This window comes from Mugil cephalus, chromosome 20 (assembly GCF_022458985.1).
Source record: "Mugil cephalus isolate CIBA_MC_2020 chromosome 20, CIBA_Mcephalus_1.1, whole genome shotgun sequence".
Taxonomy (NCBI): Eukaryota; Metazoa; Chordata; class Actinopteri; order Mugiliformes; family Mugilidae; genus Mugil; species Mugil cephalus.
Window position 1 is genome coordinate 1,311,954 of NC_061789.1, and position 17,351 is coordinate 1,329,304.

General features: G+C 42.2%; 1 protein-coding gene across 4 annotated transcripts in view; it reads left to right on the top strand.

Annotated features, from left to right (window-relative positions):
- The window catches only part of LOC124997295 (alpha-1,6-mannosylglycoprotein 6-beta-N-acetylglucosaminyltransferase B), a 57,902-nt gene that overhangs the window by 11,872 nt on the left and 28,679 nt on the right, over positions 1–17,351 (top strand). For all 4 annotated transcript variants that reach the window (XM_047570888.1, XM_047570887.1, XM_047570890.1 and 1 more), the window contains exons 4-8: positions 5,674–5,783; positions 7,836–7,909; positions 9,197–9,364; positions 11,700–11,864; positions 16,237–16,406. In XM_047570888.1, the coding sequence (XP_047426844.1) occupies positions 5,674–5,783; positions 7,836–7,909; positions 9,197–9,364; positions 11,700–11,864; positions 16,237–16,406 (687 nt within the window). The remainder of the gene's footprint in view (positions 1–5,673; positions 5,784–7,835; positions 7,910–9,196; positions 9,365–11,699; positions 11,865–16,236; positions 16,407–17,351) is intronic.

Below are 17,351 nucleotides of genomic sequence, written 5' to 3' on the forward strand. Positions count from 1 at the left end.
GCTATTAGCATTAGCATCTATGTTGACGCTATGCAACTGTTGCTATGCAACCGACGAACAACCTCAGACACTGTTTACCAACTATTTTTGTGTATTTTTTCATAATTTTAATCCTGTAAATTTTTTAATTTTTTTAATGTAATTTCATTTTATTTTATCTTTTTTGTGTTTACTTTTATGTGCAACGAAGCTGCGGTGACAATCGTGGATCATTAAAGTGTCTAAGTCTTATTTATCGTAACTGACGTGAACTAAAACTAACTGAAACTAACTGAAACTGAGGCTAATCCACATTTTACCAGGTCTCACTGTATTTACTGATACATTTCACCGTGTTTTTGCCACTCGGAGGCGTCAATGCAAACAGATGCAGATATTATGCACAAGTTATTTTTGCTGCAGCAGCACAGTTGGAATCACCATCTACTGTCATATACTCTTGTTTTTATGTTTGATTTTATTTGTCTGCCTCTGTCCTCCCTTCCCTCCTCTCTTTCCGTCTCTTCTGTCGTTCTTATTTTTATATGAGCTGCTCAATGTTTTATTCAGTGCTTCTTCGAGGTGTTTCAGTCTCCTGGTTCTGGTAAATCGTCTCGTGAAAATCTGGGCTACCATTGGCGTCCATCCAACACCGAGAGGCTGTAAAAGTTTTGTTTTAGTTGAAATATTGAAAAGTAAAAACCTTTCCCAGTCGTGGAGGAGGTGGAGGAGGTGGAGGAGTTGGGCTGTGAAAGAACAGCGGCTCAGAGTTGGCCTGGTGGGGGCTCCAGGTGGTCTCCAGATTATTATAATAATAGTTCTGCAGCTCAACCTCTGGGCCAAAGGTGAACTTCGCTGGCATATTAATAAAGGCACGGGGGCTGAAGCAGACCTGAGAGCCATGTAAAAGAAAGGCAGAGGCCCCAGTGTGGAGCCCAGGGGGATCCCACTAGAGCTGCTGTGAATAGTGTCTTGTTCTGCTAAAGCCTGGTGATATGTGTTAGAACAAACCCTGTATGTCTCTCACTGGGCGGCTGGAGAAACACACACACATATATATATGTAGGAAGGAAGTGCAGGTGTGTTGTTGGACCAGTTGAAGCTGCCAGCCCGGAGTTGTGCGCTCGGTGGTTTCCTTGGAAACAGACCTTTTCTTGTGCCATCACCTGCTCTAGGCTTAAGGAGAAGAAGCCCCCTCCCATTTTCTTTTCTTTCTGCATCACATTCCTCGTCCTCACAGCCAGGCAGGAAACGTCTCTGCTTCAGAAGGACCTTTCACATATACTATATATACGGTACCAGTTTATATAGTACACTAGAGGTGTGAAAACCATCTTCTAATTTAGCATATGCACGTGTAAAAATAAGTATTCTTTAATTATAGTAATTATGCATGTAGCTGCAGTGTTGGTTGATGTTTTCATTAAATGCAGCTAATAGAGGTGATTTAGTACAACATGAGTGTGATGATGATTTGGTTCTTGTGGGAGACAATAGGTAGAAAATCTCTATAGAAAACAAGAGCATTTACCAGTGAGGCCCTGACTGCAGGCGTCTCAATGTTAAAGGAACGTAACAGAATAATCTCCAGGTCAAACTCCGCTTCCCAGTAGTTATTTGCTGCCTCCACAACCCAGTTAAGATAAAATAAATCTATTGGACTAAACTAGTGATGCAGTTCAGTGTTTGAGCCTCCTCTGTTACAGAGTCCAGACTTTTCACCCTGACGCACTGAGATCACATGAGGAAAGGCAGCTTTTTGATTGGATGTTTGTCTCCAATACAAATAATTTGAAAACTATTTGTTAGAAATAGAGCTCCATCTAATATATACATACATTTTATAATATATTGAATAACAATAACAACAACTTACCTGACCTTCTACTGCTCTTCAGAAGTCTTTGAGAAATTATATTAATATATTATTATTATTATTGTCATCTGTGGATTGATATTACAGCTTCAATTTAATTTCCTCTGCAGAATGTCCTGTGGGTGTACTCTGCCACATGGTCCTAACAATCATTTAATTGGCCTCACAGGGACGGAAGAGGAAATGTTACATGGACAAAGGCCAAGTTTAAAACCAACTTGGCTGTAAAGGAATATATATATAAATATATATATAAATAAATAAATATATGTTGCTTGCTGATACTTTATGGCTTTATTTTACTCGGATGATGAATAAAAATCACCTGGAGGAGGCTCAGGGTCAGGATTTACCCTGGAGATTAGTGCGCAGGAGAAACGTTTGCCCACCTGGTACGATGGTACGAGGTGGTGAAGAAAGTAATTAGGTCGACTTCTTGCTCCTCAGCAGCTGAAATGTGGGACGGTTCTGGTGGAAAGCCTCCGAGTGCTTCACTACACTGGACGTCTGTGTAACTGGCAATTAATTTACGCCGACCGGCAGCAATCTAGAGAGTAGAAAAAGACGTTAGGGCACCACTTCCCTCCCGGGGAATGCGTGGAATGAAGAGGAATGAAACGGGGCTTTAGGATTATGTTAAGTTATGCATATAAACACAGTTAGATTGCTTTCTCCTGGCACACGCACACAATCACACACTAATAAACGCTGCCTCAGTGAAATCTGACTTCTGCTGCTTTTATCTGCACTCGGCTCTGAACGGCTCCACCATTTGTTTCTGGGAGTTTCCTGGGTTTGAATATTGAGAGCAGTTTTAATGAGCAATATAAATTCCCGAAACACACCAACGCTCATTAGAAGAATACGTTTAAGTTTTTGTTTTTCATGTAAAGATGCAGCGATACACCACAATGCATGGACGGAAGTAAATGAGGTTGTTCAGCACATTAGATGTTTTAAGTATGTCTTATATTTTTGTGGAGATGAGCATCACTCTGCAGGGACTGACTTCCACCAGCAGCTGCAAGCATGAAGTATTTAGAGGCTCTTATATCTGGGAAGGAAATTAAGTTAAATTGATTTAATTGATGCATATCTAAATCTGAAAGCAGCAAAACTATATAAATACCTTTAGAGTGAGGTGAAAAATACAAAAGTTAAGTACTAGGAGATTAAATAAATCAAACGAAAGCCGCTTCACTTCACAATTATAATTAAAATAGTTATTGATCAGTTGCTATGTTTCCATGGGAACGAGTATTCGTCTAGTACAGCAGATACAGAGAAATGAAAACCTCTGCATCCGTTGGATAGTCCTCCAACCAATCAGATCCATCTCCTCCAACCAATCAGATTCATCTCCTCCAACCAATCAGATCCATCTCCTCCAACCAATCAGATCCATCTCCTCCAACCAATCAGATCCATCTCCTCCAACCAATTAGATCCATCTCCTCCACCCAATCAGATCCATCTCCTCCAACCAATCACTCATCCCCTCCAACCAATCAGATCCATCTCCTCCAACCAATCACTCATCCCCTCCAACCAATCAGATCCATCTCCTACAACCAATCAGATTCATCTCCTCCAACCAATCATTCATCCCCTCCAACCAGTCAGATCCATCTCCTCCAACCAATCACTCATCCCCTCCAACCAATCAGATCCATCTCCTACAACCAATCACTCATCTCCTCCAACCAATTAGATCCATCTCCTCCACCCAATCACCATCTCCTCCAACCAATCACTCATCCCCTCAAACAATCAGATCACTCCCACCAATCAATCACTCTCCAACAATCACTCACTCCCCTCCAACAATCAATCCATCCTCCCTCCCAACCAATATCTCCCCCAACAATCAGATCCATCTCCTCCAACCAATCAGATTCATCGGCTCCAACCAATCAGATCCATCTCCTTCAACCAGATTCATCTCCTCCAACCAATCAGATCCATCTCCTCCATCTCCTCCAACCAATCAGATCCATCTCCTCCAACCAATCAGATCCATCTCCTCCAACCAATCAGATCCATCTCCTCCAACCAATCAGATCCATCTCCTCCAACCAATCAGATCCATCTCCTCCAACCAATCACATCCATCTCCTCCAACCAATCAGATCCATCTCCTCCATCTCCTCCAACCAATCAGATCCATCTCCTCCAACCAATCAGATCCATCTCCTTCAACCAATCAGATCCATCTCCTCCAACCAATCAGATCCATCTCCTCCAACCAATCAGATCTATCCATCTCCTCCAACTAATCAGATCCATCTGCTCCACCCAATCAGATCCATCTCCTCCAACCATCTGCTCCAACCAATCAGATCCATCTCCTCCAACCAATTAGATCCATCCCCTCCAACCAACCAGATTCATCTCCTCCAACCAATCAGATCCATCCCCTCCAACCAATCAGATCCATCTCCAACCAGTCAGATCCATCTCCTCCAACCAACCAGATTCATCTCCTCCAACCAATCAGATCCATCTCCTCCACCCAATCAGATCCATCTCCTCCAACCAATCACATTCATCTCCTCCAACCAATCAGATCCATCTCCCCCAACCAATCAGATCCATCTCCTCCAACCAATCAGATCCATCTCCTCCAACCAATCAGATCCATCTCCTCCAACCAATCAGATCCAACTCCTCCAACCAATCAGATCCATCTCCTCCAACCGAACAGAATCATTTTCCAACAGAGAGATTCCAGACCAGGTAGAAAAACAAGCAGAGTTTGGAAAGATGAACCAAAGCTGGAATCTATCTGGACGATTCTGTAGAGACATCTTCGCCATCTTTTTCTTCTTCTTCTTCTTCTTCTGTTCTATTTCCAGTAGATGTGGCGCTCCACAGGTTCTCCAGTGATGGATATGTCTGACCACATAATTTCATCTGGTCTCCATGGCAACGGTCCTGATCTGATGGAACCACTGATCAGGGTGAAGACGTGTCGTCCATGTGAGCGTGTTCAGTGTTCGCTCGGCTCGTTCTGCTGCAAAGCCGTTGATAAAATCTGAAGTATCGGTTGTAATTCAGCCTCCACCAGTTTCTGAAAATAACCAATTACGCTGGAGACTAAAAATCTGCACCATCCTCACACGTTCGGTGAACCCATTGATTTTATTTCATTTTTTTTGCTCAGGAACATTTCATAATTCATTGAATAAATCCGTTAAGAATTAATGGAGGCAGCTCGGCGTGGTGCCGAGGTGTTGCAGCATACGTTAAAACATTTGCTCTTACACAGATGAGAATAATCTGGACGGAGGTCTATTCTCCATCGGCGCTCTCACCTTGTAGAGCAGTTAATATTTTATGCAGCCATTTCTCGTAAGGATACTTGAAATACATTTTATAGCGTCTACAAAGACTGATAAAGATTTGAAGAATCTCTTGGAGCTGTAATGTACCTTCTGCTTCTCGGTTGTAAACATCGTATTATTTTGCCGGCAGCCTTCAGGCCACAGAGGTCAAACGCAGTGAAACCCATCTGCTAACAACCTAATTGTCTTGTTGCTGTTGTGTTTTTTTTTATTTCCCCTTCTGCAAACCCCGTTTTAATATGCCGAGCCACTTTATTATCTCAACAAATAAATTATCTGTCAGTGTTTAAGAGCTTTTTCGATTTCACGCCTCAAGTTCTTGTTAATTAACATTTCTTCCACTGCTTCACGCTCGGCGTGTGAAGGGCGGGGAAACGACGAGCGGCGGCCGTGGAGGAATCCTCTTCCTTTTGAAGTCGTTTAATGAGTCTCTCTCCGGTCGTTAACGGGATGTTTGTGTTTGTGTGTGATCAGGATCCAGCCCGTGGGATTGGTGGAGCGGATCCAGGCCATCGCCCAGAACATGTCTGACATGGCGGTGAGGGTGGAGCAGATCCTGCAGCGAAGCATGGCCGGCAGCAGAGGTGTGATTTAAAACGCACACACACACACACACACACACACACACCTGCAGAATAGCAAACAAAGCTGATGCATCCGCCCGTCAAACTCCGACTCATCCGGTCTGAAGACAGCTCTCCTCTCTGCTCACAGCCTGTCAAGGCAGAACAACACCTGAATGCACAATTTATGTGTCTGGAAGGTAGATCACACAGAACAGTCCCGATCCAGGCTTCATTAACCCTTTTAATTTTAACATAGCGCCACTTTATAGCAGCAAATTTAATGGCTTTTAAAGAGGAAACTAAATTTTACATATATTTTTAAAATAGAATTTCCAGATTCTCAGCCTGTAACTTTGACTGCTGTAAAAAGATATCGGATAAAAATGATCTGGAACAGGAGATTTTTACCTGTTATCACAGTCTTGGACATTAGTGACATCATTGACTTTAATGCAGATTTAGTTTTTGTGCAGCATCAGACTTTCATTAAAACTCCCTCTCATACTATTAGTGGCTGTTTTTGCCCCATTGACTCCCATTATAACTAAATTTTTTTGAATGGCCAGATATGCCACTAAATAACATGCATTTTATAGTCCTGATGAGTTTCCCAGGACACAAGGGTTAAAATGATTGGATCGGTATCAGGTGTCTTTATCCAAGCTTGATCCTTTGTAGTTATTACTTTACTTCTTCTTCTTCTGTTTTAATGATGGTTGCACAAAATAGAAGAACCACAACCCTGTGACCAACCACGTCAGTCAGCCAGCAGTCAGTAACTAGTTGGACGTGGATGTTCGGGCTAATCCATGAGTCCACTCAGGTTAAAGGCTGCGCCCAAACAGAAACTAACACTGAACACTGCCACGTTTAAAAGAAGAGAAAAGTTTCCTGGAGACAGATCTTCCAGAGAGGGTTCGGGAGTAGAGAACACACTCTCCACACTACATTAACTTGGACAGAAAGATTTATTGGACTGAATCCATTCCACTCTAGGAGAGGACAAGGAAGGATTTTAGGAGGAACTTTAGTGCATTTAGGATCAGATCAGGATTGAGTTGGGGCCAAAACAACTCGATTGGGAAGTCCCTGCTACTACATCATTAGGTTGAAACTCTGAAGATAAATGAAAGTCGTGATATCTCCACGTTTTGTAAATTAAGCCAAAAACTGTAGAAAAAATAAAATAAATTACAACCACAGTCCAAAACTGAGTATTAAGAAATCGTTATTGGATCGTTGCCCAACGGACGTGATCAGGACGTCTCTAGTTCAAACAATTAAATCACAACGAATGAATGAATGAATTACCGTGTCATCAACAGCATCTGTCTTTATTACCTTTCATTCTCAGCTACTTCTAAATAAATGTCAGTTCCTCCTCTGGATCCACTGAGAACCTGTCAGCTCACAAGCTCATTAAAATCTGTCGGATAATTTTGTCTGTTGTCAAAAACCCTGACGCCTTTTAAATAATTTGAACCTGGGTGCGTTTCTGCAGCTCTTCCCGTCGTTACGATGCTAATCACCGGGGACGGCTGGCGGTTGTTTGTCTGCGTCTCAGCTCCTCGGATTCTTCCTCGGATGCCGGCTCCTTTAATTAGGCTTAACGAGGGCTTGTGTAGAAAATGAAGGAGGGAGAAGACAGTTGGCTGAGTGGCAAGGAAAGATGAGAAGAGAGTAAAAGAGGCATTATGATTTTTATGAATGCGGATCTATAGTAAATCCAGAGAGTGGGCAGGAGCTGGAGATGTGGACTTTCAGCCGGAGCTTGTTATTGAGCCTCTAATTCGTCTCTGTTTACCCCAAAGCCTGGAGGATACACACTGTAAAGCAAACAAACAGACTAGAGGCCCAGGGGAGAATCTCCAAAGACGAAAGATCAATATTAACTGCAGTCTCACGGCCATTTTGGAGGTTTACAGCTGGGTTTATTTTGTGCCTAATAAAATGATAAATAAATGCTTCTAAAGATACCTCGGATGTACTTCGGCTTGTTTATCTCACCTTCCTCCTTGTGTTTGACTTTTGTTTCCGTGGAACCGTGATTAATAAGCCTCTTCTCTCCAGTCAGGGACGGAGCGTTCGGACAGTGTGAGATTCCCAAAGATCCTCGCTACCCGGACTGTCCCAGCAAGATGGATGTAAGTCTTTGAATCTCACTTAAGCCTGAGCAGTTCCACACAGACGGCAGACATCCCTCGGCTCACCTTGGGGAGACTGAGGCATAAATTCTGTGTAATAAGATAAGAGGACGTTTAGAGGCTTTTTGTGGACGACTGCTGCAACAAACTGTATAGAAATGATGGTGTTGGACTGTAAATGGGAACTCATTGTGGTTAAAGAAAAGCCTCTGTTGATATGTCTGTGGCTCCCTTGGTGCATGTAGCCTGGACGCTAGCCTGAACCTTTAGCCGTTAGCAGGTTAGCCAAAAATTAAGCCCTTCCTGCTAAGAAAAATAAGCGCAATTGCCACCTGCTACTGTCTCAAGACGCTTTACAAAGAACAGCCTGAAACCTCCAGAGTAAACGTGAGGGCGACAATGGCAGGAAAAACTCCCTTTAACAGACGGAAACATTGAGCAGAACCAGACGATAGAGAGAAAAGAAGAGCAGGAAAAACAAGATAAACTAACTTCTGTCATAGATACAAACATCGAGCTGAAGGAAACGCATAGAATCTGATAATATAACACATAGCTGATGATCTTATGTGACAGTTTTAGAGTATAAGAGGATTCAAGGGCAGGTTGGTGAATTGTTATTACCAACGTCTGTCAGTATGTAAAAGGTCCTCACTTAAATATCCCAGCGTCTACTTCCTTTAAATATCTTAAATGAGCTGTAAAATGCTTTGTAGCCCAATCACCTCATCAGTCATGGAGCTGTGTTTACCTTCTCCTCAGTCTCCGTGTTCATCCATCACCGTTAAAAGGTTCAAATACCGTTAGAAAAACTGTTAAACTAGTCTCACTGTTATTTAGTATTATCATTATAGCATTAGCACGCTAGCCATAATAACTTAGTAGTAACTGAGGTAAAGTTAAATTAAATGTGTCTATCTACATGGACATAAATCACATGAACACATGGGTTTCACAGTATATATGACGCTAGCTGCTATTTTTCTGAGCCTTTAGTCTAGATAACTAGCTAGCATAAGGCTAGCATGAGGCTAGCATAAGGCTAGCATAAGGCTAGCATAAGGCTAGGTTAGCTTCGGTGGAGTTTCCTCTGTGTTTTCCTGATCTTGTGCTGGAGCATATGCATTTCTCTGCTTATGTATCTTGATTAGCAAAATGTTTTACTCTAAACATCTCACTTTTTTAGACAGAAGACATTTAGTTGTAAATAACTAATTAAGCCCCGCCCACAAACAATGTGATTGGTCACATCTTAGTACTTGTGGACTGGGTGTTTTGTTTTCCCAGTGGATGCGAGCACGTTGGACCTCGGACCCCTGCTACGGCTTTTATGGCGTCGACGGCTCCGACTGCTCCTTCCTCATCTACCTGAGCGAGGTGGAGTGGTTCTGCCCCCCGCAGGCCTGGAGGAACCAGACCGCCACCCCCACCCTGAAGCCTCCACCCAAGAAACAGGTAACGTCACACCTGAGGGGGGAGAAGGAGCGACGTTTTAGCAGTGTTTCTCCCTTTCTCTTTTAGCTGCTTAGTTTCTGCAGATTGTGATGCTTTCTGGGTTCAAATCTTTGTCGACAGGTGAACCAGACCAGTTGAGGAGGTAAATGTGAAATGATCAGCGACTAAATTGAGCATAAAATAGAAGAAGATGACAAATGAAATAAAATAAGCCTTCAGGAACATTGTTTTCAGGGGATTCGCTCTCTCCATTAAGAGTGTGAGCGCCCAGCTGTTCCTCCCTCTCAGTTTGTGTTACTTTCCACTAACAGCGTCGACACCTTGAGCTCACATTCAATCTGAGAGTTGTGCCCAAACCTCCTCCCCGTCCACGCTTCCTCCCGGTCCGTCCCCAGAGTAATGTGATTGGCCCTGACGTGAATCCTCTGTGCAGCTCTCATGTCTGCTCTAATAGGCGCCGTGTTTTCCCCAGGACTCGTCCTGAGGCTTCCCCTCGGTCCTCTGCAGCTTCCTGGAGGCGCTCTGAGAGTACAGCTGTTCATATTGATTTTCTCGTCGAGAGCTGCTTTTTAAAAATTTGTGCTCGCTGGTGTGTTGCGTTTTCTAACCCCCCCTCCACCACATGCAGTTACTCCGCTGATTAATAATCTCATGCCCCGGCGCTCCGAGGCCGTGACTAAGGAGGAGATGTGAAATGAGAACAGACTATTTGAGGAAGAGCCAGGAATCCCTCAGGCAGCGTGTCTGAGAGGCGTAGCCCCGAGGCACCGCAGGATAACAAGATATGACGGAGTGTTTGTGCTGCGAGTAGAAAACAGCCTGACACCAGAACATCTACTGATGCTTTAGAACAGCGGTCGTGTTGCATCGAGCATCAAATGTCAAAATATTGTTCATTATTATGTGACGATATGAACTTCCTGCAGTAATTGATCATTATAGATTTATTCTGCTCTGTTTCTGTATTTATGAAGCCTAAAAGGAAAATGTGTCACCTTATTCTTGTTTTACTCATTTTAAACCAACTTCTTCTTTACGCTGATCAGCCACAACATTATGACCACTGACAGGAGAAGTAAATAATATGTAAATCAACTTGTGACAATTTAATTCTCCTGTGAGACATTAATTGGTGTGGATGTTATTAAGACATGAGGTCACAAGAGGAGGACACAATGCGATGAGGTCAGAGTTCAAACAAACAAAGGCCTGGAGACTAAAAAATAAATATGTTCCCAGGAAACCAAGAAACTTAACAAAATAAAACAGGAAACTCAAACCATGACCACGAAAAAACAAACAAAATCAAAATCGTGACACACACACAAAAACATTTTTTTAATTAATTAACCTTTATTTATCCAGGCAAGCAATTAAGAACAGTTTATAATCACCAAATGTACAAAATATAGTAATAACAGGACGTGTGAATGACAAGAACTCAACAGGTGCAACAGTCGACTTTGTTTGTTGCAAGTTTTGTTTAAAAGCAGTGAAAGATGTTAAGACAGTGAATTTAAGGTGTTTTTCCATACTGTTATTATTTGGAACAATGCACATTAATCAGCATTGATGCGTTAGTCATCAGTGTCAATGCACCAGACTTAGCACAAATGCTAATTTTCAGCCGTAGTCCCAAAGCACATACACAACACAGACAGAGAAGACTTTAAAACAACAATCACACAACAGACAATTACAGAACCAGACACAGACAGACAACGACAAAACAAAACAAAAGACGCAGACAGACAATTCATGACATTTGACCTATAATTATATATAAAAATCAAGAACCCAGAGAGAATGAATCAGACGTGTCTGCTTTATTTTTTGAGTTTTTTTCTTAAAACCTAATTAGTTGTCTCGGTTTCTGAACGTGTTCCTCTTCCAGATCAGACCATTTGGGAGGATTTAGTCCTTCGCTTCGGTACATTACAGTCACCTCCAGTTAGAGCTCCCCTTCTTCATCCTTCACTGTTTCTTCTCTGGATGATGAATTCATTCCGTTTTAAAACTTGAAAAATGAGACAGACGCCCATAAAGATTTGATAGCTGTCTAGGTCAAGAATATTATACTTTCTTTTTAGGACATTACAATAATAAAAGTGAAGAGGTTTCCTGTCTGTGTGGAAGGCGTTGCATACAAAGGCGGTGCAGGCTCTGGGATGGGGAGAAGTATTAAAGGCAGAGTAGGAGAGGTGCAGGAAGGGCTTCATGCATGAGTCGTCTGGTGTGGAGGGATCTGATCTCTGACCAGTCAATATTAGGAAGGTGGTCATAATGTTATGGCGTCTGCAGCTACAGTCCTTTCAGTCCTCTGGTTTTATTGCAGGCCGTCTTCCAGTCGGACGTCGGGCCCCTGCTGGAGCAGGTGGGCGGGGCCAAGGAGTCTCTGAGCTTCATGAAGAGGCGCATGCGCAGACTGGCGGCGCAGTGGGCCTCGGCCGCTCGGCGCCTGGACGGGAAACTGCAGGAGCGCTGGAGAGAGAGGAAGAGGGTGAGAGTGAATGAAGAGTTTCTTTTCCAGGATGAAAAGCTTTTAGATGTGAGAGCAGAGTCAGGGTTTCATCTTTTCAAAGCTTTCTTTCTTTTTTTTTCGTTTCTTTCTAATAAAACCTCATCTTCTGGAATCCATGTGTTCATGGAAAAGATGCTCAAAACGTTTAGCATCAAAGATACATACATACACAGTCCCTTACAGACCCACATGCTCGGCTAATAAGTTAACAGCTGTGACATTTTGTTGGGCTGATATTTCCCTCTTTTATCTGGGGCCGCTCGCTGGGAGTCACATGAGGCGGATAATGATGGAGAGTGACTCCTGGCAGCCGCTGACTGGCTTTAGTGACTTCCACCACTGACATTTACAGCCACAGTCAAAGAGCTTCGTCCGCTGGAGCAGATGTCTGATGAAAAGGCAGCGGCATCAGATCCTTCCCGGTTCTAAAATGAAAAACGTTTACTAGGAGCGATCCCAGAAAAGCCTCTTTATGGTGTTTAAGACTTACAAGAAAAGATTTCACTCAGTTTTCATGAGGTGGGTGGATTAAGGTTTGGACGATAGTGTTGCAGTGCAGCGTAAAAGCTTAGAAGCTTTCAGATTTTTTTTTTTTACAGTTCTGTGTAAAAATAGCTCAAAACATGATTGAAAGTCCTGACAAAGAATTTAATCAGACACAGGAAACAGACGTAAGTAAGTGCAGCTCTATTATTACCAAACAATGTCACGAACCAACGCTGCATCCCAGCATCAGGACCGGGTTTCACCCTGGCCCCGCCCCTTTACAGTGGCCCCGCCCCCTTATCAAACTAATGACAGGTCGGACCATCAGCATCTACAAATAAATTACCACATTCTGAATTACAATAAATGAGAAGATAATATTAATAATTATTCTGATGTTAAAGTGACATTAACGTGCACACAATAAATTATAAAAAGATTTATTTTTCCTGCTTCAAGCCTCATTAATATGTTACATATTTGCACATTAATGTTGAACAGCGCCATCATTTGTAGATTTGTGGACTCATAAAAAGACTTTTAATTCTCCAGAAGTTGAAATTAAATGATTCTCTGTGTTTGTTTCCTCGGCCAGTTTCCATGTGAATAAATCAGCTCAGTGTTTTAACAGTGTCAGACTTTTCCCAAACGTCCGGGCTTTGTTTGCCGTGCATCCAGCAGAACCTCCAGACTTTGGCTTCCGCTGCTGAAACTCTTAAGTGCAGTTTAGAAAACACACTGATTGACTGATTGACTGTTTGACAGAACATCTCCAGCTGGTAAACTGCTCCAACGGCCTTTTCTGCCTCTTGTTGTTCTAGTGGAGAACCAACAGTCTTCTCTTGGTCATGATTAGCTTCCTCACTTTACAAAACTACCAAAATTTCAATCATTTTGAGGAATTTTAACCCATTTAATGCCAGTTTGATTACTTCAAGTCACTTGTTTTTATGAAAAAAAAAAAAAAATAGAAAAAGAAAAATTAGCTATTTTCAATAAAACCTGGAGCCTGGAGCATTTATTTATTCATTTTCAGATCAGTCTTGGGTTTGACCAGAATCATCTAAAATATTGACTTGACTGGATTATTAGTTTTTGTGTATCATCAGATTTAAAATTTGCCCCATTGACTCCCGTTATAACTACGTTTTTTAATTTTTCTCAGCCATGACACAATAAAATGATTCACTCTTTAATATCAGGGGTTTATTTAGGAGAAAAATGGTCAAATGTGTCATTTTTAGAGTTCAACACTAAAATCAGTTGTTTCCCCGTCATAGTGGTTTATGTTTGTAAAATGTTATTTCATTCGTTTTTTGTGTTTGTGTCTTTGTGTATTAATCTGTTAAGTTTATAGCTGTTTTTTTCTAAGGCTTAAGGTTACCAGTAGTAAATTAAAAGGCCGCCTGAGGGTTAATGTGAGTGCGTTATCTGTTTTGCATTTCCAGTGTGCAGCCGTATGTTCAGTATCAGCCTCATCCCCATATTTCAAACAGCCTCTGAACAATTGAATTTATGTCTCTTTACTTCTCTCGTACTCATTTCACTGCTGTGCTCCCTCTGCTGCTTCAATATTATTCCCCACTTATCTTATAAGACCTGCTTCAGCTCCGCCCGCCAGCCGCCGAGAGGAAACCGTTCATTTATTGACGCGTTTATGTTCATTTCCCAGGGAGAGATTATCCTACATTCATTTTTAGCTCCTCTCCGTTGGCTCCCTGTGAAATAGAATTTTAAATCCATCTCCTCAGACGCAGGGTCCTTTAAGGCCGAGCTCCATCGTGCATCAGCGTTAACCTGTTAACCTGATGCAGCAGAGTCAAACCAACTAACGGCAGGAAGTCCAGTCTGACCCAGGATGAATCTGCAAAGTGCAGAAATTACAAAGTAGACATTTACTGCGAAAAGGACCTTTTCCTTTTCTTAGAAGCTCACCAGGTTTGCACTGTTTTAGTGTCAGAACTGCACTTATTTTTCTTTTAATAAAATCTTTAGTAAAACCATAGTTCATTACATCTTTGCAGTAAAAACATCTGCTGTTTCCAGCCTTGAGTCCTTGTGTTTTTGAGTTTAAATCGGGCTCCATGTGAACCTCTGAGCTGAGACGAGTCTGACACCCCCGCTCTAAGAGACTTCTCTGCTCTCTGAGTTCAGACTTACTCGAGGCTATGAAGCAGAATGGGAGGCAGAGCCTTCAGCTCTCAGGACCTTCTCCTGTGGAACCAGCTCTCTCTGCTTCCAAGGTTTAAACTTTTCCTTTTGATAAAGTTTGGAGTCGGGTCTGACTCAGTGATGCTGCTGGAGGACGATGTTCTCTCTAACTTCTCCTCCTTTACTGTCGATGCATCGATGTCTTTGTGCCTCATAGTTCCTTAAAGCCTCATCATCTTACATTCAGATAACTCACCTGTAATAGGACGACTGATGTTTCTAACAGTTCATCTCTGTAGAAGTGACTCTGTGAGCTCTCTGTAGACCCACTAAATCGTTCTAGGATGAATATTTTATCCGTCCTTTTGTTTTATTCATCATCAGCCTCATGTAACATGCATCTGCTGTATCTTGCATTCTTGTTCGGTTACATGCAGCGTGTACGTAGGCTTTATTCAGATGAATTCCTGCTCTTCTTGCTTCTCATGCAGATATGGAGTCGTCTCCGTATGAGCTGCTCAACGTTTCTTCCTTATTTCTGTTTCAGCCTCTGGGTTCTAAAAAGCATCTCGACACAGTTTGTTTTGTCACTGACGATACTTCCAGGTCTGGAAATGTTCGGAAAATGAAAAGTAGTGTATGAAAAAATATTCATGTTTCCAAGACTGTTCAATTATTTAAAACTACTGTGAATATCTAAAAAATAAATAAATAAACGGATCGATCTGTTTATTTATTTATTTATTTTTTAATAGATGATGATTCATGTGCAGCTAAATAAATGTTGCTGAATTTATCTCAACATATTTGTATGAGCTACATCACTCAGCTTTAATCTTCTGGGAATCATTTGGTGACATATCAGCGAATATATTCAGAATAACGAAAACTAACAACTAATTCCATCATTTATTTACATGATACTCAAATATTTACTCAAAGGCCATAAACCTGAATTTTTTTTAACATGAAGTCTGGAAAATAACGTCTGGAAAAAGTCTGAAATTTTGAAATTTCGTATGTGAAATCAAACTTTTGCTGAAGTTACTGCACAATGATGTGTTTCCATTGTGTTTCTACCTTTTCTGTTTGATTTCCTGCTTTATTTGGTTGGATTTAAGTTTTACCTCCTGTCTTTGTCTGTCCCCGTCCCTCTGATTCCACCCTCTTTGTTTCTTTGTTTGTGTCTCGTGTCCGTGTGCGTTGCCTCCCTTTGACTCCCGGTCCTACCTCACCGCTCAGAACATAACATCTACTTTATTTCAGCACCGACGTCAGAACCTTTTAAATATCTTTGCTCCTCATGTGTGCATCATATGTGGCTGCAGCAAACAGCTGATTAATACCTGAGGTGAACGCCTTGATGTAATCGAGGAACGAACTAAATTAAACGCTGCCATCTGTCGAAATAAATCTCATTTCAGTTCATATCCAGCAATTAAAAGGCTCATGTGTCTCTGCAGGTCAGCCAGGCCTCCAGGGGTCGCTCTTCATGTCAACTTCATGCACAGTTCATTGTGTTTTCTAGGAGTTGCATCATTTTTTCCCCCCAGCTTTTATTAGACACTCAATTATATTTAAAATGCGACACAGCTGATCCGTGATGAATACATGAATATATTCACACATGATGACTCTCACCAGATCTTCATTATTCTCTGAAAACAAACGCTGAGGATAAACAGTGACACAGAAACTGTCCTTTTGCCTTCAGGTTCTCATCCACGTGGGCTTCCTGACCGAGGAGTCCGGGGACGTGTTCAGTCCTAAGGTGCTGAAGGGGGGTCCTCTGGGCGAGATGGTGCAATGGGCCGACATCCTCACAGCCCTCCACGTGCTGGGACACGACCTGAAGATCTCGTTCTCTCTCAAGGAGCTGCACGGGTAAGTGGAGCTGATTCCTCCGTGGGGCCGCTCGGCGCTCGCCTCGTGTTTTGTGCGAGTCTTCAGGGCATCTGTGCGGAATCTTCTCCTCCTTCGTCTCCTCGTCTTTAACCTCCCTCCCGAGGCTTCGCGCTTCACTCTGATCAGCAGTCAGATCCCAGGGCTGCTGCTCTCACGCTGCTTTCACCTTTAGCCTCATAAGTGTTGGAAACAATCTTCAGGAGACTCCGTGTTTCTCCTTTAGAACAGAATTATAGTTTAGTACAGAGCACAGAAAACCACAGATTCTAGTGCTCAGCTTTTTGCATGAACACATTCCTTGAGTCTGAGCTCATCTTAGACATTAGCTGCTTTTCCATTCCAGTTTCTGCACAAAATCCATTGTATGCATTTCCATTGAAAGGTGTTTTGCGAACGAGCTGTAACTCTCCCATAATTCTGTTAAATCCTCGTCACTTTGAAGAAGATGGATTTCAAAAGAAATTGGTCACATGACCCCCTGCTTTATCTCCAGTGATGCAGTTGATGGAGAAAAACCAAAAAAGTGTTTCCATTGCACGTTTGTGCTAAACTTTTATATCGATACGTCTGAAAAACGACCTCCTTACTCCTTACTGAAGTTTAGATATTTGAGAGTTTTTTGCGCATTTCTAGGAGGAATGAAAGCGCAGCAATTGACAAATGGGGTCACTACTTTTTCAAAAATCCAGCACATCTTCAAGGCGTTCTGAACCACACTTATCTATTTAACACTTAGATTGGTTACGTAGGTGTGTAGTTATGTAGTTTTCTGTGGTTATTTTTTGCAAACAAAGCTGCGACACAGACATGATCTTGATATTGTGTGAGTCTCGCTTGTGTCTCCAACAGTTGCATCAGAGATTGTGTGTGTGTCTGGCTGCATCCTGCTGGGGGTGTCTTTGCTATAAGGTGGGGGGGTCTGGT